We start from the raw sequence: 26,684 nt of genomic DNA, 5'->3' as shown, positions 1-26,684 counted from the left end.
GCCATTGTCTGGGCAGTAAGACATGTGACCCTCAGGCTACAGAGCAGTTGACTCGCCTGTTACCTCTGGTCAGATAGCCTGCATTTCAAGGGGAGCCTTTGACCCTGGCCCCCTGGTGCATGTTACTCTCGTTGGTAGAACTGTCTGTGTGTGAGGTTTCAAAGGCCCCCCTGTGTTTCAGATGATCAATGCCATGGATTCCAAGATCAGGTCCCTGGAACAGAGGATCGTGGAACTCTCAGAAGCCAACAAACTTGCAGCAAACAGCAGTCTTTTTACCCAGAGGAACATGTAAGTATTCACATTCCGCCTGCGTGCATGATTACACATTGGTCTTCTCTCCTGGGGCAGAAACTTCATTTTTCTGTCTGATGAAGCCAGAGCACATTTAATTACTTACGTAGTTTGTTCCAGACCCTGTTCCACCTGTGTAATTTTGCCCTCTCTTAAGTGGTCTCATTCTGCCATGCCCTTTCTTTGGAGATGGGTTTTCTTAAATGCTTCAAATTGCCATCAGATGACAGAGTGCTTTGCTCTCTTTAATGAGGGCTATTTATAGTTAGCTTTTGGAGAGCTGCGGGCCTTGTTCCCCAGACTTGCCTCCTGTGATTAGCCAGAGGTGATCTTGTGTGTGCCTGGTGGGGCCATCCGTCCTGCTCTTGTTAAGTTAGGCCCAGGGGCATAAGGTTTGCAAAGACTCCCCGTGTTCTAGGAGCACTCGGATCTTAATCATCTCCCCCAAAGAGTTATCATCTCTGGGATTCCACCCCCCCCCACCTTAGGTACCTCTCCTCAGAGATCTTCTAAAACATTCCCATTTTCACTTAAACCATCTCAGTGGGCCACGTTTTGGTCTTTGAGTTGTTCTAGTTTCTGATACTTGTGAACAGTCTGGTGGGGAGGCGAGTGAGGTCTATGGAGGAGTGGAAGGAATAGGATTCCTTCCCCTCACTGCCCTTTCTTCCCCAGGGCCCGCCTCCGTGAGTGGTTGGGATACTCTTGTACTCTGCAGAGGCCCCTTTCTGCCCCTGGACAGACTCAAAAAAAGGTCTACCTTAGGAGGGAAATGTTAGTGTCTCTTGCGTTCCCCCTGACCTTCCTCAATCCCATAGACAAGGGCTTCTGAACAGTGAGGACTAAATGGGTCCCAGGTCCCCATGCCGGGATCAGACTCACGGGGCTGGGTCAGGACAGAGCCAACCTGGGAATGACTGTGCCCACTTACAAAGATGCATCTCTTACTCTGTTTCTTTCTGGCCTGCTGAGGGAACATGCTCACCTCTAACGAGACTGTGATTTTGCTTGGCTCCTCCCACCACCCCCACCAGGAAGGCCCAGGAAGAGATGATTTCAGAACTCAGGCAACAGAAGTTCTACCTGGAGACACAGGCAGGGAAGCTAGAGGCCCAGAACCGAAAACTGGAGGAGCAGCTGGAGAAAATCAGCCACCAAGACCACAGTGACAAGAATCGGCTGCTGGAGCTGGAGACAAGGTTGAGGGAGGTGAGCGTGAGAAGCCCTCTTCCAGGAGGATTCACTGGGGGTTGGGGCCCCCGAAACCAGCCAGGTGTGAAGCATCGGTCAGCATATACCTAAGAGGCGCTATGCATGGCGGCAAATAGTGCAGACCTGGCCGCCCTGACCTGGGATAGGATTCCACTTCCATTTCTTGCGAGTTCCCTGACCTTGGGCAGCCTACCCTCTCTCTGGGCTTCCATTTCCTCATTGGCCAAATGGCCATGACGAGGGATCTCCCTCCTAGGGTCGCAAGGATTATGAATGTTGGTGCCTTTGTCAAACTGGGAGGCAGAGTGATTTCTCTCTTATCCTGATTTAGCGAGGGTCACATGCCTGAGTCCACACTTGGGGTTTAGTGCCCGGTCCATCGTGTGGCCTGTTGGGAGTGGTAGCGGTCTCCTAGTGTCAGTGGAAGAGGAAAAGACAAATCTCAATTTTAATGAAACGTGGTTCTCTTCAGAGACATACGGAAGCTGGGAAGGGTAGTCAAGTTTTGGGGAGGAGAATGCAGCACATTTGGTCGCAGACACATTGAGGTTGACTGAGGCTGTGATGGCCTGTGTCCTCATGCACTGTATACTTGTTAAATGCCTGCTGTGTGCCGGCCAGTAGCCTGGCTCTGCAGTGGCCATAAGACAGACCCTGTCCCTGATCCTGGGGCCTGTCGCCTAGTGGGCAGGGTTAGTTGTCTGGACAAAGGAGTTAAGGAGAGTGGTCGCCAGGAGCGTGACCTCCTGGCTGGACGAGAAGATGACGTGTCCAGAGCCTAGTGGGTAGGTGCTCAGGTATTTGTGATGGAACTCTTCAAAGAGCACATGGTCTCTCTTAAAGGAAAAGACTGTGAAGCAGACAGAGGTCTGAGGACTAAACTTGGGGATACCCGTGGTTCTTGTGCTGGAGTGTGAAGTCCTCCATAGGACAGAAAAAAAAAATATGCGTTGTCTCATGTTTTTCAGGGGTGGTCCAGTTGTAGACCCTTCCATTAGGATCATCCGATGTGTCTGTTGAAATGCAGATTCCTGGGCCTCTTTCTCTCTTAGCGTTTTTGAATGAAATAGGATGTGGGGGGAAGTGGGGACAGGGATCTGCATTTTGAACAATCTCCGGGTGATTCTTATACTCCCACAACAGTGGTTCTGGGTTGTCCAAAAGCCTTAGGTGGTGGTTTCAGTTTTATTATCCAGGCTATATTTTTACTGTTCAGTAAGTTTAACAACATTTCTCTGTAGTGTCAGCCTTAAGAGTGTGAGTGTAAATAACTCCAATTTCTTTGAGCGTGGGAACACTGACTAGCTGTTTTGCCTTCCCTTCCCACAAATGTCTCTCTTAGCTTGGCACCTGCCCTGCATCTGTCGCTCATCTGGGCAATTAAAATGCCCCAGGGGGGAGTGAGTTGCTTTTTTTCTTGAATCCGTACAGCTTGCCCCCCGCAAGGAAGGTGGGAGAAGATTAGAATGCTGGTAAGAGGCTCAAGGCCGTCATACTCGCTAGGAGTTCTGGATCTTAAGCTTTAAATATAACAAGGCGGGTCCATCTTCTCTTTGCTGCCTGCTGCTACAGAGATTGGGGGCAGAGGCCTCCCAGCCTCTGGGTTGATCCACCTGCAAGGCTTCACGCACCCTGTGCGCGCAGTGTGAGCTCTCCCCTAGCCAAGCGTGTGGAGTTGCGAAGGTGCGGGGGTCTGGGGACCTCCTGTCATTGCACAGCATTCTACTCACCCACCTCCGCACGACTCGCTGTCACCTGCCTCCTCTGGTTCTGCCAGGTGGCCCCAGGGGAGCTTTCCGGCTCGCTGGCGGAGTTGCAGCCTGCTCTGACTGCTGGCATTTTAATAAGACAAACAGCAAGTTGTGGACCCTCGAGCCGGACTTCTGGGTTCGAAGCCAGCCCTGCCATTGTGGAGCTGTGTGACATGTGCTCAGTCTCATACTCTGTCCGTGCTGCTGTGTACGATGGAGGTGACAGTAGTGCCTCCCTCTCTGGGTTGTCATGAAGTTGGAACGAGCTGAAAGGGTGCCTGGCGCCTTGTGAGCGTGTACTGCCTGTGCTGCTGTTGTGTCGCCACTATCGTCACTAGTGGGAGAGCGCAGCCGTGGCTAAGGCTACCGCTGACTGGCTGAGGGCTCCNTCTTCTCTTTGCTGCCTGCTGCTACAGAGATTGGGGGCAGAGGCCTCCCAGCCTCTGGGTTGATCCACCTGCAAGGCTTCACGCACCCTGTGCGCGCAGTGTGAGCTCTCCCCTAGCCAAGCGTGTGGAGTTGCGAAGGTGCGGGGGTCTGGGGACCTCCTGTCATTGCACAGCATTCTACTCACCCACCTCCGCACGACTCGCTGTCACCTGCCTCCTCTGGTTCTGCCAGGTGGCCCCAGGGGAGCTTTCCGGCTCGCTGGCGGAGTTGCAGCCTGCTCTGACTGCTGGCATTTTAATAAGACAAACAGCAAGTTGTGGACCCTCGAGCCGGACTTCTGGGTTCGAAGCCAGCCCTGCCATTGTGGAGCTGTGTGACATGTGCTCAGTCTCATACTCTGTCCGTGCTGCTGTGTACGATGGAGGTGACAGTAGTGCCTCCCTCTCTGGGTTGTCATGAAGTTGGAACGAGCTGAAAGGGTGCCTGGCGCCTTGTGAGCGTGTACTGCCTGTGCTGCTGTTGTGTCGCCACTATCGTCACTAGTGGGAGAGCGCAGCCGTGGCTAAGGCTACCGCTGACTGGCTGAGGGCTCCCAGACCTAGATTGCCAGCCTAGACCTTTCTCATGAGGCTCTGACCCATTTTCCCAGTAGATGTTAGACACCTCCACCTGATGTCTCCCTTGCTGCTCAAGTTCAACACATCAGCATGGAATTTCTTACCTTTCTCCTTAGAGTGGCTCTTCCTCTCGTGTCTCTAGTGTTCCCTGGCATAGCAGAGGTCTCCCTGCGCAGTTCACCTGGCTGGAAGCTCAGGCGTCACCTTCCATCCTTTGTCTCTTGCCCCACCTCAAATTAACCACCAAATGCTGTTGGTTCTCTAGGCTTAATCTTTTATAAGTCTTCGTTCTCTTCACCCTTATAGCTTTTGGGACTCGGGTATCACCTTTTCCAGGGGATCCTTCTCTGACCCTCCTAAGCTGGATGGAACATCTCCTTTGTGTCCCCACGGTCTTGTGAGTTTAGGTCATCACGTTGTATACCTGTTGGCAGCTCCTTTAGACTGAGCTTCCTGAAGGCAGCAGGAACCTCTTATTTGCTTGACATCCCCAATGACTGGCACAGAGTCTGGTCTCTAGGACAACCTTGTCAGTGTTGGTTATGTCAACAGATAGGCCATGGTCTCCCTCATCTCCATGCCTTTAGGTGTCTTGGTTTCTCTGCTTGGAATTTTCTTTCCTATTTGTTCCTATAAGTTCTTCAATAAACACATGCAGTGTTGTTCCCTCCTTTACCCTCCACTGCGTTCCCACTACATCCCCACGTATTCTGACCATTACACTTGACCACATATATGGTAATGGTTGGCTTTCATTTTTCCTCCAGCTCAAGGGCAGAAACTGTCTTTCATCTTCATATTCCTTTTTGTGTGGAAGTTGCTGAGTACATTTTCTTGAATGGATGAAACATTGAGTAGATAGAATGATAGATGGGCAGGTGGAGGGAAAAATGATTTCTTCATTCCATTAATGTGGGTTACCTAATTAGAACAAATCAGAGCGGGAGTATTTATTTATTTATTTATTTATAGACTTATTTGAGAGAGAGGGGAGGGGCAGAGGAAGAGAATCTTCAAGCAGACCCCCATTGAGCACAGAGCCTGACGTGGGGCTGCATCCCATGACCCATGAGATCGTGACCTGCCCGAAACCAAGAGTCAGATGCTTAACCGACTGAGCCGCCTGGTCACCCCAGAGTAGGAACATTTAAAATAAATAGAATGCAGTTCTATTGTTCCATTTTTATCCCAATTGTAAAGAGATCCCTGTTACCAATATGATGTTATTTATAGCCATTTACTTTTATTTTTTTTTATTTTATTTATTTNAGCAGAGGCCTGATGTGGGGCTCGATCCCACAACGCTGGGATCACGCCCTGAGCCGAAGGCAGACGCTTAACCGCTCTGCCACCCAGGCGCCCCTATAGCCATTTACTTTTAAATGCTTTTCTAATAAGAGTAATTGTCATAATTTTCAGTTGAGATTCTTGTGTAACCTCCCCAGGGCTTTGAATGTTTGTAAGTAAGGGCTGGTTTGTACAGACATTCTCTTACACGTTCTTGCTCCTGGTCATTTCTTAGACTCCTAAAGTCAGATCCGTGTTATAGCAGATCCATTTTCTCCTTCTCAGTTGAGCACTGGGAATTTGAATCCATGACCGCATTTAAGATGCAAGTTGAACAGCAAGTTGCGTCTCAGCTAGTCAGGGTCAGCTCGTTAGACTAGCGAGTTGCATTCTCTCTAGTTCGAGTCAACTGAGCATTTGTGTGTGTCTCTCTCTGCCCCTCTCAGGTCAGTCTAGAGCACGAGGAGCAGAAACTGGAGCTAAAGCGCCAGCTCACAGAGCTGCAGCTCTCGCTGCAAGAGCGCGAGTCCCAGCTGACGGCCCTGCAGGCTGCCCGGGCAGCCCTGGAGAGCCAGCTGCGCCAGGCCAAGACGGAACTGGAAGAGACCACGGCAGAGGCAGAAGAAGAGATCCAGGCACTCACGGTAGGTCTGCGGACAGGTGCCTTTGGGCTGCTCCAGGCCTCAGCCAGGATGAGTGTGCGCTGAGGAGATTTGCTCACTTGGAGAAGTCCCAAGAGAGAAAAATGACCCCTAGAGATACTTAATGGCCAGAAACTGGCTTACATGAGAATTCTCCTTCATGAGAATTAGTGTTAACATCTGACCTTTCCTTAGTATCTTGAAAAAGTCCCTCCTTTCTTTCTGTATCTTCCCTCTTTTAAAAATAATCATCATTAAATTTAAAATTTTAGTTTGAGCTGAAGGCCATTTACCGGAATCTTCTACTTCATTTTCAGTGGTCATTAAAAAAGTAATAATCTTACATCTTATAGTAGTCTTCCTACCACATTTCTATTTTTGTGTTGGTTAACCTCATTTGCATTACTTTTTTTTTTTAAGCTGTAAATTCTTCTTCAGGTCTTATGTATGCATCTGCTATGTTCTGGATGGAAAAGATTATTCTGAATAAGAAATTCTTTTTTCTAAGAGGGACCTGGCTTCTTTGCTCTTTCTGAGACAATAGTTAACTGAAGAGTGTTCTCAGAACGTAGAACTTGGAGGGTAGTCGAGGGTGTCACTGGATTTAGACCTTGGTTCTTTCTGGAAGTCTAAGAATATGACTTTTTCAGTTTCCCATAGTTGATCCTTCTCATGGGGACTGACCCAGGCTAATAAAACTGACAAGAACCTTACAGATAAAATGCCAACTTATCAATTTACAGTGGAAAATACAACCACCAAGTTGACTGGGATGCTCTGGGTGGCTCATCTTCCCATTTTTTTCTCCTTCAGAGAAGTCTCCTTAAAAACCTCATTTCTCTTGAAAGGCTGCTTGGTGGACCTGGACTTGGCACAGAAAGCCGAATGAGTTTAATGGCTAGTATCAGCCAAGCAAATGCATTGCTAATAGTAACATAGTGTACTTGCCAAGTGGACAGGCACAGTCATGCCCGCTGGTCAGGGTACCCTCTTCCGTGGGCAGGGCACAATGCAGCTGATTGGGTTTCGTGTTTTCTAAAATAAGTTGCCTAGGTGGGTACCTTACTCACTGTGATTCATCTTGGATGCGGTCCTCATTTCCATCAGTGAACATCTCTAAGCATGTAGAGTGGGGTTACTTCTGCAGATGGCCATGCACATTCATTGCTTATGATTTATCCTGTTCAGAAGTAATATGTGTGTGTGTGTATTTTTTTTTTTAATGATCTTATTCTTAGAAGTTACCTCCCATTGTTGGCTTTGGGAAGCCCATTATCTGAACCAGATTGGGAACATGATCTGACAGTGCCAAGGTCCTTATGGACTAGTGTAGGACACAGAGGCTTCCAGGATTCTAGGGATACAGAGTAACTCCTATTAGGAAGTGCAAGTGCATCTCAGATTTTCCAGGACTTATGTCAAGGTCAGATATTGATTGCAACCTTAATTTCTCAGTGAGAACACTCCCTGTGTGCTCTGCCCCCAATACTTGGTTTGGAAAAGAAACAGTCACGATATCTCTTTATTTATCCTCTGCCTTGTATCTTTCCAAACTGCTCTGAATCCGTTTTGAAACAAAACAGTATAACAAGATAAAATAAGAAAGAAAAGGCCAAGAGAAAATAAGTCTATAGAAGAAAAATATGGAGGTAGGAAAGAAATGAATATAAAAGAATGCTTGCCAAGAAGGCTTATGTGCTTTCTGGAATTGGCTGGATGGGGAGAGAGACAGACAGATAGCATTTCTTAGCTGCTAAAGGAGGCATCAGCCACTATTATATTGAATGCATTGTATATTAATATTTTCTCCCCCTGTCCAAACCACCTACTCTCTGAAAGGAGGAGGAGATATCAGTAATCTAATCCATACTTAATGAGTCCTTGCTATGTGCCTAGTGCTGTGTCTTTAGCCTTTTCTCCCCAGGGGATTGGCCTGTAATTCCTCAAATCCTTTTACTTTGGAGCAGAGGAGAAGGACACATTTATCTCACTGCTCTGTTGGAGTTGGGAGGGAGGGTGGTGGCCATGCATCTTATCCTGCCCATTCAGAAGGAGGAGGATATAAAATAGAGCATATGTCACTGCTGTTTATCTGTGGGGAAATTAGTCTTTAAATCCTGTCTTACTGCTGGTTGGAATGTGCTCTGTCTAATGGCTGCTGGAAGCCTTCACAGCCGCAAGTCACGACTTAATTTAGTCAGATGAGATCACTGCCTCAGAGCATCTTCTTGTGAAAAAATAAAGAAACAAACCTCCCTAAGTCTATCTAGAAACTAGGGCTCTACCACTCTTGCAGATGAAGATGCCTTGGAAAATAGGGCTTTTTCAAAGTGATGGCAGGAAAAAAAAACAAAAACAAAAACCACTTCACAGCTGTTTGTAGTCTGTCATGCAAGAATCCAAATCCCAAATCAACTTGCCTCGGTCCAGTTTTGAGGCCTTGGGTTTTCCTTTCCCCTTCCTCCGATTATGTCCAATAAACCTGGTTATGGACTGCATGTGGCTGTTGCCTGAATGGCTTTGTTGAATTTGTGCTGAAGACTGTATTTTCCGAGAGAAAGAGGAAATGGCCACAGGTGCAGTACCCTGACCCTGTGTCATCGTTCAGGCCCCAGGGCAGGCCCCACATAAGCATCTGCCAAATTAAATCAGCTGGATCTAAAATGGTCTCCGAGGAGATCTGCGAACTTCAGAGCAGGCAGATTTATCAATAAAAGGGAACGAATAGTCAAATGGGCTATTACTGCTTCATTTTAAGAGGCTGCCATCTCCTAGCCTGGGGAGGGAGCAGTTACTCTTGTCTCTGGCCTTGGAGCAGATCAGATGGAGCACAGTTCAGCCAGCGGTCTCCATTGAAAAAGTATGGCCGGTCTCCATTGAAGAAGTATGGCCGGGCCTGCTGGGAAGCCACTTGTTGGTCTCCTTGATGTTTTCTTGCTACCCACTCCCACCCATTGTGTTTGCTTGGAGATTCATTGGCCATTAAAGCTAAGAATGAATCAAGGTGGAGGCCAACAGGAGAGTCATATTGAAGGGGGGGGGGTAAACAGAAGGTGGAATGAACCACGAGAGACTATGGACTCTGGGAAACAAACTGAGGGCTTTAAAGGGGAGGTGGGTAGGGGATTGGGAAAGGCCAGTGATGGGTATTAAGGAGGGCACATATTGCATGGAGCACTGGGTGTTATATGCAAACAATGAATCATGGAACACTACATCAAAAACTAATGATGTACTGTACAGTGACTAACATAACATAATCAAAAATTAATAAAAAAATGAAAGAAAGAAAGAAACAAAAAGCCAGGCTTTTAAGGTGCTTCAGTGCTTCTTGGTGGAAGAAAGAAATTTTCAACCCAGACTTGATATTTAAGACTCCATCCCTTTGGGGCGCCTGGGTAGCGCAGTCGTTAAGCGTCTGCCTTCGGCTCAGGGCGTGATCCCGGCATTCCGGGATCAAGTCCCACATCGGGCTCCTCTGCTGGGAGCCTGCTTCTTCCTCTCCCACTCCCCCTGCTGTGTTCCCTCTCTCGCTGGCTGTCTCTCTGTCACATAAATAAATAAAATCTTAAAAAAAAAAAAGACTCCATCCCTTTATCTAAGGAAGAGAATTTGAGTCTGCACACTCTAGAGCAGACAGATGTGAAATGTGCTGTGTCACTCCAAATGGAGGCCGCAGGGTAGAGGCCTGGCATAGGCTCTGTGTGCACCAGCATGACCCCACGACACACTCTTCGTGTCCAAGTCCCTGTTGTCCTGCTCTTTTACTGATTTGGTTAATGACTAATGCTGAATAATCAAGAGTCTAAAGCTAGAGACACTAACGTAAGGAACCCTCCCAGCATGGCGTGACCATGAGATCCCAGTGTCATCCTCTTTGATTTGTTAAAATCATGAGTCAATGCATACTCTCATTTGTTTTACATAAATATCAATCTATGTATTTAAGCAAGCCATTGGCACAATAAGCAAGATCTAAAATTAGGGCATGTGAAGTGACAGTCTTGCTTGGTGCCCGCCTTCACAGGGAAAGGGATGGATGTGTGGAAGCCTGAGTGTTCTAGAGCCCTGACCATGGATCCCAGAACACGGTCAGATATCTAAACACTGATTTCCTTTCTCGAGTTCTGCATTCTTCTCTGTCATCAAGACTGCATTATAATTAACTTTTCTTTCTTCCTCTTGTAACTCTCTTTAACATTAATAAAGACATAAGTACTCCCCCAAAAGAATGCCTTTCCAGTCTTCAGGCTGTGCATTCTCCCTGCTTGCCACCCAACCCTTAGGTTAGTGGTTCTCAAAATGGGATTGGTAGGTTCCTAGGGGGGTTCCCAAATTCAGATTATTTTCATAATAATGCTTAAGATGTCATTTGGCATTTTTCATTGTGTTAACATTTGCACCTGATGGTGCAAAAGCAGTGTTATTTTAAAAGAAATAAAGAGTAAATATTTGGGAAAAAATCTCCATTTTAATTTCTCAAGTGGTAAATATAGATAAAGGTAACCCACATAAACAAAGCTCTTCAGTGTCCTTTGAAGAGGGTAAATATTTATTCTCTGTAGCACCTGATACCTAGTGAACATTCAAATATTTCATTGAGAGAATCTAAAGACTGTCTTATGCATTTTATTATCTTTATATACACTATTGTGTGACCTTTAGCTTTTTTGTGCACTTGTTTTACAACTTATTTCAAAGAAACATAAAACATGTTTCTTGACATTTTCTTGCTCGGATCAGTTCAGTAATTGTTAAATGCTTATAGAATCTCCGGCAGTCATAACAGGATCCGTTCTATATTTTGTGTTTATAATTCACAGTCAATAATAAATCAAAAGCCATAATGATGGTACTCCATTACATTTTACCTTCAAAGAGGATTGCCATTTGATTTCAGTGGTAGTGCGATGCTCCTTCTTGGATAAATGGTATTCATGCCCCATTAAATCAGTAAATCTCACATATTATTGTTGGGCATAAAGCAGAATGATTTGGGGGGAAAATAAGAGTCTGGTAAGTTAGTCCATAAAAATATGGGCTATTATGTGGGGAGTTGATTCTCAATGATAACTTTTTATTTATGAATCTGTGAGTCTGTTTTTGCAACTTTTTTTTTGCTTGTTTAAAACCATTCTCCCCAGTTCTCTTCATTCTTTTGCGTGGATTTATATTTCTGGTTGTCACTTTCCTTCTGCCTGAAGGACTTCCTTGACTATTTCTTATGGTGCAAGTGGTAAATTCTTCAGCTTTTGTATATCTGAAAATTTCTTTTATTTCATCTTCATTTTTGAAGGATATTTTTGCTGGGTATAGAATTTAGGTTGCCAGGCTTTGGGTTTTTGTTGTTGTTGTTGTTGTTGTTTTTCCTTTCAGTGCTTTAAAGATGTTGTTCTATTCTAACTTGCTTCATCCCCTCCCCTCCCCTCTTCCCACCCACCCTTAGGTGAGGAATCTGTCTGTCTTCTCTTTGTTTCTCTATGTGTAATTTGTCTTTTTTCTCTGACTGGCTTTAAGCTTTTTCTTTTTTTACTGGTTTTAAGCAGTTTGATAATGATGTGATTTAGCTTAATTTTCTTCATGTTTCTTGTGCTTGGGGTCCCTTCAACTTTTTGCATCTGTGGGATTATGGTTTTCATCAACTTTGGAAAATTTGTGGCCATTATTTCTTCAAATGTTTTTTCTGTCTGACCGCTACTCTCCTCCAGTGACTCCAATTACATGCGTATTAGTTAGTTCAAAGTTGTCTCATAGCACATTGATACTCTGTTCCTTTTTTTAAGTCTTTCTTTGTATGTTTTATTTTGGGTAGCTTCTATTGCTGTGTGTTCAAGCTCACTAATCTTTTTTTCTTCAGTGTCTATCTGCTGTTATAAATTTATAATACGACAAAATAGATGTGTTAGAGAATACATCACAGCTCTAAAATTTTTGACTTAGTTGTCTTATAGACCTGACACAGATTTTTTTTTTTTTTTTAAAGAGAAAGACTACTTTTGCCCCTGCCTCAAATTAGTTTCTTCTTTGGACTTTCACAGCTAAGCTCTGGTGCCACAATCTACCCTGTCTCTCAAGTCAGAGGTCTGTGAGGGCATCCTTTTCCCTTCCTTTCCCAATGTCTGTCAGCAAGTCTTATTATCTGGGCTTCCAAAAGAGCTCTCACTTCCACCCACTTCTCTTTGTCTTTTGCCACCATCCTACTCCAAGCTACCATCATCTCCTCCTTGAATGACAGCAACAACTTCCTCAGTACTTTCCCTGCTCCTTTCTACCTTCATCTAAATTTGATCTGTTCTTTCTACAGCATCCACAAAATGACAATCAGATCATTTCACTCTACTTCTTAAAATCTCCATTGGCTTCCAATTAATGGTATTTTGAATGAAACCCGAACTCCATTCTGAGCCTTTAAGATTCTTTGTCCCTGCCTGCCTCTCTACCATTATCTTGGGTGACTTTTTCCTTGTCTTGCTGTGCTTTAGCCAAAAACCGTTTGACCATTACCCACCAAAAATTCATTTACCTTACAATCTAATATGAGGGAGCATATATATACTCTACTTCATTGATTCTAAGGTATCTAAAATCAGGATGCAGCTTTTAGTCATAGCTGGTATATGACTCTCAGTCATGTGGACACATGGACATGTGGACATGTCATAGTTTAGTCAACAGCACCTTGTTTTCCTTAATGTCACATAAAATTGCAACGTCTTACAATTAACAGCATCCTAAATTTGATTAATTATGGTATTTGAAATGGAAGTTGCCTATGACTGTGCTTCCCTATCCAGGTCCCAGTGTTTTCTGTTCAATTCTATTTATTCCATTTCATTGAGAAAACCAAAACAAAACAAAAAAGAAAAAAACAACCCACTTGTCACGCTTGCTCTTGGGTCAGAGCTTGAAGTTTGAGAAGCTCTACTGTAGCCATTCAGGCCTTTTTTTGTTCATCAAATGCACCAAACCCTTTCTTGCTGCAAGACTTTTGCCCTCTGTCTTTTCCTGTTCTTTGCATGTCCCGTTCCTCATCGTATTACAGGTATCGGCTTAAGTGTCACCTCTTCAGAAAAGCCCTCCTTGNAAAAAAAAGAAAAAAAGAAAAGCCCTCCTTGATTACCCCATCTAAGTAAGTTCCTTTCTATCCCCCTTATCTTTTTTCCCCCTGCACCTTGTTTGTTTCTTTCATAGCATTTGTCACTGTTCGTAATCATGCTCTCGTTAACTTTCTGTCCTCCCCCAATGAATGATGGTAACTCCACGTATGCTGTATCACTCAGAAAGTCCTTGAATATCAGCTGAACAAATGCTGCTGTTTCAGAGCAGCTCTGTCTTGGAGAAAGCCTTCTGCTTACTTGAAGGTCAATGTCGGGTTTCTGAATTTCAGCAGCTTTTGATTAACAACAACAAAAGTCTCTTGTTTGTCCTGGCTGTTGTCGTGTGTGTGTGTGTGTGTGTGTGTGTGTGTGTGTGTGTGTCTCAGGGAGTAGGCTAGGGAGGGGTCACCTGGAAGGAAGAGGGAAATGTTAAGAATGGGGAGTAAACAAAGGAATGAGAGTAAAAACTTCCTCCTTGAATTTTTTCTCCCTTTTTTCCAATGCCCCTGGGCATTAATATGAATGTTAAAGGTATTTGTACAGGGTATGCATGTGTGGTCTAAGTAGTCAAGTGTTATTAACACAGCATTGTGTATTCCTGTAACTAATTTCTGATGTTGGACTTGATGAATTAGTTCTTTGAAAACCAGATGTTTGGGCGGCTGTAACAGCATTCTTGGCTTTCTAGGTAAATTGCTCTTTACTTTATTTAAACCAAGCATGTAGAATTGTATCCTACACTACGAAAAGTTTATAATCGACTTCTTACCTTTTAGGCACATAGAGATGAAATCCAGCGCAAATTTGACGCCCTTCGTAACAGCTGTACTGTGAGTATTAAATCTAAAGATGATTAAGATAATATGAGACTAAAAGCCAAGAGGGAAGGGGGGCATCTCTTATAATATCAACTGACCGATTTTTTGTTACAAACTTTCAGCTTGAAGCACTTAATGGGGCCAAACGGATTTGGAATTTCTGAGCCCCAGATAATGCTGTTTCTTGGGTTCCTGCCAGTTTAAAAAATTCTAAACCATTCTTTATGTTTGGGGAAGGGTAGTTGGAGTGGTGGAAATAGTTCTCATGGCCTAGGCTTCAGTAGGTGCAACGAAAGTCCCAAGGCAGCTTCCCGCCCGCCCCGGTGTAGAAGTTTCCGACACTAGTCCCAGCTAGATGCTGTGCTGACGCTGGGGGCTGTTGCTTCACAAGGCTTCTCCAATGCGCTGATGCCGCAGAGAAGAAAGTCCAGCAAGTTCTGTGGACCTAGAAATTTTAACTTCCTACCGAGCAAAACAAAACTCTATGGCTCTTTGGGAGATGTCATTTATATGGAGAGAAGTAAATTCTGTGAGCGGAGAAGCATCATGCACAGGTTATGTGATGGGGTAGGGTCAGCAGAAGCTCGCTCTGTTTCCCATTGGAACAAAGGACTGAAATAGGCCCCTTTCAGAAGATAGGATATTATCCTTATTCATGGTTCCACCTCCTTTCTTTGGTACTTTCATGGCTTTATTACCTTCTTAGTCCTCAGTGAACTTGTCTCCATTTGTGTTATTCGCATCTGTGAATTTCCAGAAACAACCCCACCATACTCTCTACATACACATTTTATTGTCCTGTAATGAACTCTTTCTTTCCTTTTACCTATTATAAATGGAATGTTAAGTCTTAAGAGTGTGTGCTCTCCCCCCCTTAATTTAGTTATAGAATGTACACGGTAAAATGCATAAAGTACACTAATCTCATGGGTACTGTTCTATGAGGTTTTTACACCATATAGACAACTGCATAGCCACCACATAGATCAAGATCCAGAATGTTTTCAGTCTACAGTGAGCTGCCTCACGTCCCCTCCTTATCAGCATCCTTTGCCCAAAGGCACAGTTCTGACCTCTGATACTGGAGATTAGTTTGGCCTGTTCTTGAACTTCAGACAAATGGGTTCATAGAGGATGTGCTCTCTTGGGCTTAGCTTTTTTTTACTTAAATTGTCTGTGGGGTTTGTCCATGTGGTTGAATCAGTCAAGAATTTGTTCCTTTTCATTAATTATGGTGTAGCATGGCACTGGATGCATACAACTGGAGTTCATTTATCCATTCTCCTGATGGAATTTGAGTTGCTGCCGTTAGGAGCACAGCTGCCAGGAAGCACTGTTGCATGAGTCCTTTGGTGGCCATAAGCACCTGTTTCTGATGAGCATATACCCAAGCGTGGAGTAGCTAGTAGGTCATGAGATATGCTTCTGTTTGATTCTAGCAGATACCCGGCAGATGGATTTTTGGTTTGTATTTCCCAATGCCGATGGCTGCATCTGGGGTAGGCCCCCCTAACAAGTGTCTCCCGATTTCCTCCATTTCTGCCTCTCTTTCTTGAGGAACTGATGCGTTATGTTCCTTTACTCTTGTGCCCCCACCTTTTCAGTTTCTTACTGTCTTGGTTTCTTTTTTTACACACAAGTTATTTGCTTATATTATATACATGCTTGTAAATGATCACTGAATAAAACATAGATCATTTTATGACCGTGATTTTTTTTATATTACTATTTTTTCCTAAAATAAACTTGGATATGTTTTCAATGTGTACATCGTTAATCCTTCATCTGGAGTTTTCTCTTTTTTTAGTCTTTTGGCATAACAGTTTTTCTTTTAATTGAAGTATAGTTGACACAAAATATTACATTAGTTTTTGGTCTATAGCATAGTGATTCAACAACTCTATATATTATGCTAGGCTCACCACAAGTATAGTTACCATCTGTCATCATACGATCCTATGATAATCCCATTGACTATATTGCCTATGCTGTACTTTTCATCCCTGTGACTTAGTCATTCCAGAACTGAAGTCTGTGTCTTCCATTCCCTTTCACCTCATCCCCCCCCCCCACCTTGGGCAACTATCAGTTCTCTGTATTTGTGGGTCTGCTTGTGCTTTTTGTTTGTTCGTTTGTTCATTTGTTTTGTTTTTTAGATTCCACATGTAAGTGAAATCATATGGTACTTGTCTATTTCTGTCTGACTTATTTCACTTAGTCTAATACCCTCTAGGTCCATCCATGTTGTCACAGATGGCACAATCTCATCCTTTGTACATGGCTGAGTAATATTCCACTGAGTGTGTGTGTTTGTGTGTGTGTGTGTGAGAGAATGCCACATATTCATAAGAGCTTTTTTTAAAAAAAAATTTGTATAGCTTTATTGAGGTATATTTGAAGTACAGTAACTTCAAGAGTTTGGAAATGTGTACACAGCTGTGAAAGCAACAAGACAGTCAAAATAACAAACATATCCATTACTCTCAGATGTTTCCATGTGCCCCTGGTAATCCTCCCTCCCCCAGATTTTAAAAATTAGAGGTTTTTTTTTTTTTAAAGATTTTATTTATTTATTTGACAGAGATAGAGATAGCCAGCGAGAGAGGGAGGGAACACAAGCAGGGGGAGTGGGAGAGGAAGAAGCAGGCTCATAGCGGAGGAGCCTGATGTGGGGCTCCATCCCATAACGCCAGGATCACGCCCTGAGCTGAAGGCAGACGCTTAACAGCTGTGCCACCCAGGTGCCCCTAGAGGTTTGTTTTTTAATAGAATATGCCAATATGTAGAATGAATTTGGTTACTTTCTTAACTTATGTGACTTTTATATTCTCTTGATCCCTCACATTTGCCTTGTTTTCGGGAGCAGGGACTTCTAATCTTTGCTTTACTTCTGGAATTCCGTGGAGATGCCTTGGGACCTCTCCCAGTAGGAGGGGGAACTGGGAAGAATGATCCCCACCCACACTTCAGCTAGAGCAGCTGGGTTGCTAGTGGTCCAGCCATGCACTCTGAAGTCAGACTGGGTTCTGATTCGAAATTGGCCTCTTTGTAACCTGTGTGATTTTGAACTCCCAAGCCTCCATCTGTTTACCTATAAAGTGGTGTTGACATTATATATTCTCCATTCCAGTATTCCGTCAATTTTATAATTCATTTAAGAACTGCTCTTTGGGGGTTTAGTAAGGGCAGAGAGATAGCTGCTTAGTTCCAATATATGTTCATATTTCAGAAACAGTAAAACTTAGAAAGCACTAAGTCAGAGAATCAGAAGTTTGTTGTTAATGCGCCAAATTAGATGATGCATCCAAATGATTACACAGGGCCTTGTCCATAGAAAGTGCTAAATGGTATTGGTTACTATTAATATTTTATTATATTGGGTTTACGACATAATCTTTTGTTTAGAAAATGTTCTGCCCCTTTAAAAAGTTTGAAAACCACTGCTTTAGGACAACATTTGGCAGCAACAGATCTCTTTTACACTTTTCCAACTTCAAAGGCTGCTTTAAAGACACTTACAAAGGGCTCGATGTTTCTGTCTTACTGGTGCTATCTGAGATGTCTCTGCAAGGAGACATCATCTTTGTTACGGTGGGAGCCCCTGTAATAACTCAACTGATAGGAGCTCCCAGTTAGAAGCTTCTAAAAAGCTCATGAGCAGTAAGATTTTCCAGCTCAGACCATTTCTATATTTTGACGAGATTTAAAAAAAGGATTTGATCCAATCTGGCACCTAAAACCCTACCTAAGTCTGTTTTGGAGGGGAGTTGGTGGGCAAACATATGACACAGTTTTAATTATGAATCAATCTGTCAGCTATAAGATTAAAAATAAATAATATGCAAATAGCTGCCTTCAAGAAGGAACCAGACATTCCAGTAGGATTTCAGCCCTGTGTCTTTTTAGCCCGATGCTCATCATCGGACTGGTTTCTTCACCCCCAGCGTGCTATTGAACATTTACCTAGTAACCTTCTCCATCCTGGTCTTCCCATCAAGTGTGAGAGGTAAATAGTTCTTGCTCAGAACTGTCAGGTTTGCTTGAAAAGCAACAGATAATCCTAAATAGTGATCTTTCTCTCTCTTTTTTGGACACTGAGAGTAGATTATTTTTTATATCCTTATTTCCTCTTAGAACTGCATCACGACCTCTTATCTGCAAAAACAGCATAGAAGAAAGCTCTATTGGCTCCTGCTCTAGGAAGCTGTCTCCCTCCTCTTCTCACTGCAAAGATGGAGTCAGCCTTTCAGTTTCTCTTTTTTATCCTGTATCCTTGGGGTTGAGAGGTTAACAGACTCATAATAGGGTAAACAGATCATTTGCCCTTGGTGTGGAGATAATACACCCACGGACACACCTAAGAATTCTCCTTGCACGTTACCTGGTTCAAAGTCACAGATTGCCCATCACAATACTTCAAAAAATTTTTTAAACCATAGAGACCATTAATTTTCTGCCTGTGTCCCACATCAGTTCAATATCTGTAAACCCAATAATGTGTGTGTGGGTGTGTGTGGGGTGTCTGATACTAACACTTAATACTACAACTCCAGCACCTCAAAATAGAATCACAAGCTAAACATATTATAACTTGGGCAGAAAGAATATGTAAGAAGTTGGAATGAGTTAAGATGCTTTAATGAGTGTTTGGGTGCTTCACACAAACACATAAGCCTCCTTTTGACAAACAGGCAAAATAGAGAGGGTAAAATATAGAACCAACAGCCACAAACTGTAAGTAGAAATCAGAGATGTGAGACCCCTTGAAAACTGGATGATAATAGGGAAATAGAAGGATGCCTCCCACTCCAGTGGGCCCGTCTCAACTGAAGTGAGAGTCATAATCTAGGCACTTCATTGAGCTTTTCAAGTATTTCTTCTTTAGCACTTTATAATCTATTTTGAAAGGAGAAGAGTTAGCAGAAATGGGCTAATAATAAATTGCAATTTTTTCCCCATAAATCAGAAAAGTAGTGAGCACCCAAAGGCCTAGGTATGTCTTCGAGCAGCAAGTAAATTATTTTGGCAACGTGTATATTCTTATGTGAGCAGATTTTCTGTAGCCTCTTTTCTCCACAAGAGGCACCATGATAATCTTTAAAATGAAGCATTGTCTTGGTCATTAATTTTTATCCCTTGTATTTCACAGGCTACATTAAGGTAGAATAGTATGCCAGAAAATTCAAAACATAAACAAAAATGGGAACAGGAGGTAGTAAATATAGCATTTACCTCCATATTGCAGATGAAGACCCCAACCCTGCAAAGTTCAAGATGGCTTTATTTGGGGCTCCAGACTCCATAGGAGAGCATAGTTTTCAGGCCAGCTTGCCTCTGTTTTTTTGATGGGGGGCAGGGAGGGACATTAGAAGGAAGCACAACAGTTAAATGGAGACATTTACAGTCCAGGATGAAAATGGTCTCAAGGAATGGCTGTACTAAATATAAGACGGGGGCCAGTTGAACTACTGGGCATTGTTTATTCATTGTTTCTAGTTTTAGGAGATTTAACCATGTCACCCAAAGGGTGATCCAGGGATTCCCCTTGATGCATAACTGCCCACTAGGAATGACAAGCTTGTAGTTTTTTCCCATTTTCCCTGATAAAGAAGGAGTCCTAGCTAAGGACCCAACCAGATAATCTTTATTCCCCATCTTGTAGCCAACAGTGCACCTCAAACCAATACATTAGGAATTAGCACGGCTTTTGACATTAAAACAGAAATTACTAGACCACTTACTACATTAAAAGCTTATCAGCTCAGTTAACAGAATGAAAAGCTCTGTTTTCTGAGCCACATTGAACAAATGTGTTTAATTGATGTTCTTTAATTCTATATGCCTGGGAAGATTTTTTTACATTGATAATCAAAGGGGGTTGAAATAGGGAATTAGTCATGGAAACAGTGGCAGCATTTCATAAACTAAGTCTACTCTAGGTTTGGAAATTGGAAACAATTAATAAACCCCGGGCTTCAAGGCATTTCCTTTTAATTTACTTCTTTTTGTTACATAAAATTTAATTTACTACCTGTGTGCCTCATTCCAACTATTATTAGAAAATTGCCCTTAAACTTCAAAGTATTATATACAAACGCTCTCTGCAAGTGCTGATACTGAACCTCAGAAAAGAGAATAGTGAAGCTAAATGCACTGAAATCAAAGTCATTCTGCCATTGAGCAGGGAAATAATTTAGCAAAGCCAGATTAAATCTCTCTCAATAAAATGACAATTTCATCTACATGCCTTCTCATTTTTTGATAGCTAACTGTATAATGAAAACCATTAAGGTGATGCCATTGTACAATGTTTTCAGGATTTTTCTGAGCTTCCCTTAAATTTTTTCCTTTTGTTGCACAAAATTGAATTTATTGCCAATATATTAAAATAACTCTTAGTGTCCTTCACAGTCAGTCCTCCTTGATAAGAACTTTATTTTGCTTTCTAAGACTATCTCCGGTTCTAACGTCCTGTGGATGGTGCCTTCTGTTTAATTAGGTGATGGTGATGCCAGTCTATTAGACGCCTTTCCTTGGCTGGCATTTTTCACATTATATTATTGTCCATGGACTTGATCTCATTTAGAGTTGCCCCTTCCATATGGCAGTCACTTTGGATTGATCTGCTTTTGCCACAGCTTCCAGCTGGATTGTGAGTGAGAAAGAATCAGAGGCTTTTCTTTTTCCACCCCATCATGGGTGTGTTAGTGCTAAGTGATTGGGCATGGGAGCTTGGCTTTTGCTGCCGGGGTTGGATAAGCCAATGTGAGTGGCACGTGGATTGCCAGTATCACGTAGGTTCTAAAATCAATGGCTCTAGAGGCAGTTTCTCGTTCCAGATGGACTTGCTTGGTGCAGAACCAGGTTCCTTTCCTGTTTTAGGTAATCACAGACCTGGAGGAGCAGCTGAACCAGCTGACCGAGGACAACGCTGAGCTCAACAACCAAAATTTCTACTTGTCCAAACAACTCGACGAGGCTTCCGGCGCCAACGATGAGATAGTACAGCTACGGAGTGAAGTGGACCATCTCCGCCGTGAGATTACGGAGAGGGAGATGCAGCTCACCAGCCAGAAGCAAGTAAGGACAGTAAGCAGTGTCAGAGATCCCTGTGTCAGAGAACACTGTGATCCCGTTAGATTTTAGAGCAGGCGCCCGGTATACCTCTTCCAAGGGACCCAAGACGGAGGCTTGTCCGTTAAATGGGCTCTTCTTCATCATCACATCTATGTTTTGAGGGCTTGGGGGTTTGGAAGAAGTAGCTTTTAGTGTGTTGTTCTCTTAATTTTGATTTAAAAAAAAAAACAAAAATAAAATAGAATGTTCTGGGAGACTAGTGCGAGCCCCTTTACTTTTAAGCGTAATCTCTTCCCCCTGGCTTGCTTTGGGTTCTGACTTTAAGATGGTGGCAGAAATGGCCCTTTATCCATTCTTGTCTGGTCCCCTGGATCTGTAGAAGAAACAGATATACTGTATTTCAGATTGTAGTTAGAAACTTGTGCTTTTCTGACACTGATCCAACAAAAGTAACATCCAGGAAATCCTCATTTGATACAAGGCACAACTCAGTGGTACTGATTTGCAGACGATGGAGGCTCTGAAGACCACTTGCACGATGCTGGAAGAACAGGTCATGGACCTGGAGGCCCTGAACGATGAGCTGCTGGAAAAAGAGCGGCAGTGGGAGGCGTGGAGGAGCGTCCTTGGCGACGAGAAGTCCCAGTTTGAGTGTCGGGTTCGAGAGTTACAGAGGATGCTGGACACCGAGAAGCAGAGCAGGTGGGACTTCCTGTTTGTAGAAAGCCAGTGACAAGTGTCTTCAGCGGGATCACCTGAGCATTAGGGACAGGGTGACCAACAGTCCCAGCTTGCCCAGGACTGAGAGAAGTTTCTAGCATACAAGACCTTCAGTGCTAAAGCTGGGAGACTCTTGGGCAAACCAGGATGGGTCGGTTATCCTAGTTGTAAACATGGTCAGTGTCACTTGGATTCTGTGTTGGCAGCTGGTGTCCTTTTACCCCATGTGGAGGCCTGGGAGTCAGAGGAGGGCAAATAGCTCAGTGCTTTCTTGGCAGAAACTCTTACCTGGCGTTTGTTATCACTGTGACCATGTAGCAAGACCATCACCATTTTAATCCTGGTCCTTTGTAAAGCTAGTCACCCATCTACACTAGGGTTTCTCAACCTCAGCACAATTGACGGTTTGGGCTAGATAATCCATTGTTGTGGGGGATGTCCTGTGCATCATAGAACGTGAGCCTCAGCCCTGCCTTTACTCACTAGATGCCAGTAGCAACCCTTCCTCACGCTGTGACACCAAAAATATCTCCAGACATTGTGCAGTGTCCCCTGAGGGGCAGGACAAGAATAGTTTAGTTTTTTTCTTTCGTGATAGGAAATAGTAAGTTCAAGCAGGATCTTTCCTCTGCTTTCCCACTTTCATTTCCAAAGTCAGAACCCCTTTCCTGCTGGGGCCATGATAGTGCAGGTCGTATACTTCCCACCTGTAGGGGGCGCCATTCACACTGCAGACATGGCAGATGGGAAGATGAGTTATGACAGTTTTACAGCTTCTTGGCAGGAAAGTGTTTGATTCTAACAAAATGGGTATTTATGACAGTTTACCAGCAGATAGAAATAAATGGGGTTGGGGCGCCTGGGTAGCGCAGTCGTTAAGCGTCTGCCTTCGGCTCAGGGCGTGATCCCGGTGTTCCGGGATCGAGCCCCACCATCGGGCTCATCCGCTGGGAGCCTGCTTCTTCCTCTCACTCCCCCTGCTGTGTTCCCTCTCTTGCTGGCTGTCTCTGTCACATAAATAAAAATAAAATCTTAAAAAAAAAAAAAAAGGTGTTGAAGAATGGGTCTCGTTTTCCAGTGTGCACACTAGAGTTTGCTCATGACTTCATGTGTACACAACTGAATCGTAGCCTTCCTTCCCAACCTCACTCATATCACCTTCCTCTGAAACTGACCTTCCTGGGACACCCTGAACTCCTTAAGCGAGATAAACTATGCCTGGAAATACCTCTCACAAAACATTTAGTTGGACACCATCAGACTCATTTTGGTATTTCCCACGTTTACTTGACAATAGTACACTCAGCCAGATGTGTTGGATGTTTAATGTGTGCTAAGTCAGTTAAACTAGAAAAGATTGGAGACAAGAGATGAGACTCCTTAAATTTGAGGAGAACTGGTATAAATATTCATTTTTTGGATATCCTCCCACTCAGGGTATTTGCTGATGTGACGGGCTGCTGGTTTAAGACCTCCTGTTCCTCTTTCCCCTGAGTCCTCACAGTATATTCTGGTTGATTTCACACAGACCCCCTCCCTTCTGCCCTCAAGTGCAGCTCCTATCTGAGCTGTTTCTAGAATCCCTCAGAGACCAATTTGAGGGTTGGAAGCTGGCTTCAGCATCAAGAAACACACAACTCCACATGGAAGGTACAACTATGGGCTGTGCTTAGGAAGACATTTCATGTATACTTTCAGGGACAGTTGTGAAAGATCTTGGCTTTTCCTTCCCCCCCCCACCCCCCCCTCTATTTTGGTGTTACGTGGTATATGGAGATGAGTAAAATATAATTCTTAATTCCTGTGCTCAAGAGGCAAGTCTCATGGAGAAGATGAATTATGCATTCGGATATTTACCACCTCAAATAGAGAGTGCGGTGTGCCAGGAGAGGAGTACGTTTATGCTTTGGATACAGAGCAAGGAGAGCTTCCTTGCAAGAGGAGAAATTGAGCAAGGTTTTATGGAGGACATGGCCTTTGGAGTTCATCCTTGAAGGCCGAGTAAGATTTGTGTTTGCAGGGTAGGGGAGGTAGGGGAGGAGAGCGCTGGCCAGTAGAGGAGACTGTATAAGCCCACATATGGAAGTAACAAAACACAAGACCTAAATGGGGAAGGGCAGCGATTTTTCTAGCTTGCTTCTAGTTTTTTCTATTCTCTAACCTTATTTATAGATACATTCATCAGAGTTGAGTTTCAGTTTTCTAACGAGCCCCCAAACACATAACTTATTGCATAGACTTTAAGGAGAGGAAATGTTTGCTCGGTGGGGGTCTCCTGTGGTCCCTCAGGGGGACCTCATTCCATTTCCACTCCCAGGGGAGGCTGTGACGGTCTTGCTTTATCCTGTTCAGTCCAGAAGCTTTTGGAAAATTGCCTTTTCCCCTTCAGCCTTTCCAAGTGAGTACTCACAGGATCTTTACCTATTAAGAGTATTTTTACCCAAGGTCTAAGTGGGTCAAATCTTCGCTCTGTAAGTAGTCAGAAAGCAAGACATAATTTGAAACTGGGAATCAGGGTTGGTTGGGCCTTTCTCCAGCCTTGCAGCCTGTTTGGTTGCTTATTGGATTAGAGATGGGCCCACTTCCTTTCTCTGGATTGGTGATGGTGGGGCTTCTGAAATGGGCCTGTGTTTTCCCGGCAGGGCACGGGCCGACCAGCGGATCACCGAGTCACGCCAGGTTGTGGAGCTGGCGGTGAAGGAGCACAAGGCTGAGATCCTTGCTCTGCAGCAGGCCCTCAAAGAGCAGAAGCTGAAAGCTGAGAGCCTCTCGGACAAGGTCAGCACCCATCCCTTCTGTTTCTAGGAGGACATTTTCATCTCCCTCTTTTAGAAGGCACACTCGATCCACACTCAGGTGCAATCCGTGGTCAGCATATTTCACAAACACACGTTTACTCAGTCCCATCAAGTCGCAGAGTTAGGCTCCACACGGACACCCTTGGTTGGCGAGAGCGTGGGAGGCATGCTGGGGTCTGGTGTGTCACAGTCTGTCGGTGACTTCTTAACATCTGCCTGTCTGTGCCCCTGACGTCTGGATTCTGATCTGGCTACACAGCTCTCTTGTTTTCTGGCCCCTGATTTCTAGATTTAACCTCTGGGTTGGTTGCTGGATTTAATGTCGAGCATTCTTGGAAACTACTCAGTGTTAAGGACTAATGCTCTTTCCATTGCTGCAATAGTAGGCAGCTCGGCCTCTCTCTGTTCCAAGGCCGGGGGCACAAGAGGGTCTGATGGCCACGAGAGTTCTCAGTATTTTACATTGGAAATACGCATGTCCTGTCCATGTAGCACACCACATTATGTCTGCAGAGTGATGTCCCATTATTCTGGAGGTTTATCTAAGTCTTGAAAGAGATTTTGAATAGATGCCCCAGTGTTCCAGATAATAAGAATGAAGATCAAAGCAATTTTATGTATATATACCTAGGCTCACACACACGCAATTTTTCACACACACACACAAATACATAAAATAAAGCAAGACTCTGAATTTCATATTTTGTATAACTTTGTTATTTCATGATTATAAAAGTGATTCTTTGGGGTCATTGTGGCAGATCTAGAAACCATAGAAAAGTAAATGAAAAGATGACTGACAATCCGGCACTGCTCCATTAGAATAAATTTAGATTCTTGCTATGTAAACAAATTTACATCTTTAAAAAAAAACCCAACAGAGACCTAGGGGCTTTTCCTTAGTTACTGAATGTTTTTTGAATATTTAGTTCCCAAAAAAACCCCTCAACAAAACAGAGGTACCTACTGAATCATTTAATCATTCTACTTGGTACTGGAACTTTGAGCTTCTTTCAATTTTTTGCCATAATGTTATAAATCTTTATGGATATCTATGATTATTTTCTTACAGAAGTAAAATTTCATGGAAATAAAATTATTGGATTCAAGGCTAGAGCTTGCTATTCAGGAACACTCTGGAGTTCCTTGATACTGGCTCACAATTTTTTTTTTTAACCCATGAGGAAACTAGGTATATTAATTGTTTAGAGGTAAATGAATCCTTTTGTGTTGAACTTGAATATTTTTTCTATTTGATTGTTCTTTCTTAGAGTATTCTATAGCAAAGTTCTGCTCATCTTTTAAGACTTCAGACATTAGGGCTCCTGGGGGGCTCAGTTGGTTAAGTGTCCAGCTCTTGATCTCAGCTCAAGTCTTGATCTCAGAGTTGTGAGTTCAAGCCCCACGTTGGGCTCCAAGCTGGGTGTGGAACTCACTTAAAAAAAAACAAACCAGACTCCAGACATTGATACAATCTTTTCTTGACAACTGGTAATTCAGGAAGAATTGCTCTTCTCCATACCCCTCTTATCAAAAATATTATGTGACAAAGCAGTCCTTGTTTGTGTACATGTCTAGTTATGGGCTTCTCTCTGCCTTTGTGACTTTATGTAAGATTCTTAAGAGAGTTTCTCCATTCTTTCATCCCAAGAGCCTGATATAATGCTGTGCAAATAGTAAGCATTCGGCATTTGATTATTTACTTAAATTCAGCCAAAGTGATCATCCTTGTCTTAGAACTTGTCATAGCTCTTTATGTGACCCATGCCTTAGAAATAATCCTATCCCCATATAAGGCTTATCTGTGACATGGACCTTTGTGATATACTTTCAGAAAAAAATATTTATCTATTCATTTATTTATTTTTTGAAAGATTTTATTTATTAGAGAGAGAGAGCACATGTGTGTGAGAACGAGAATGAATGGGAGGAGAGGCAGAGGGAGAGGGAGAAGCAGACTCCTTGCTGATCGTGGGGCCCAA

At 43.6% G+C, this 26,684-nt stretch overlaps 1 protein-coding gene across 8 annotated transcripts in view; it reads left to right on the top strand.

Moving 5' to 3' along the window:
• The window catches only part of CIT (citron rho-interacting serine/threonine kinase), a 170,887-nt gene that overhangs the window by 104,994 nt on the left and 39,209 nt on the right, over positions 1-26,684 (top strand). For 5 of the 8 annotated variants that reach the window (XM_034672359.1, XM_034672356.1, XM_034672357.1 and 2 more), the window contains 5 exons: positions 5,998-6,195; positions 14,066-14,119; positions 20,990-21,187; positions 21,666-21,886; positions 24,547-24,682. In XM_034672359.1, coding sequence (XP_034528250.1) covers positions 5,998-6,195; positions 14,066-14,119; positions 20,990-21,187; positions 21,666-21,886; positions 24,547-24,682 — 807 coding nt within the window. The remainder of the gene's footprint in view (positions 1-5,997; positions 6,196-14,065; positions 14,120-20,989; positions 21,188-21,665; positions 21,887-24,546; positions 24,683-26,684) is intronic. The other 3 variants (XM_034672358.1, XM_019800123.2, XM_034672355.1) reach the window with 1 other exon arrangement.

The sequence above is a fragment of the Ailuropoda melanoleuca genome, chromosome 12 (assembly GCF_002007445.2).
Source record: "Ailuropoda melanoleuca isolate Jingjing chromosome 12, ASM200744v2, whole genome shotgun sequence".
Taxonomy (NCBI): Eukaryota; Metazoa; Chordata; class Mammalia; order Carnivora; family Ursidae; genus Ailuropoda; species Ailuropoda melanoleuca.
The sequence above is the reverse complement of the archived record's forward strand: the minus strand, read 5'-3'. Positions and strand labels throughout refer to the sequence as shown.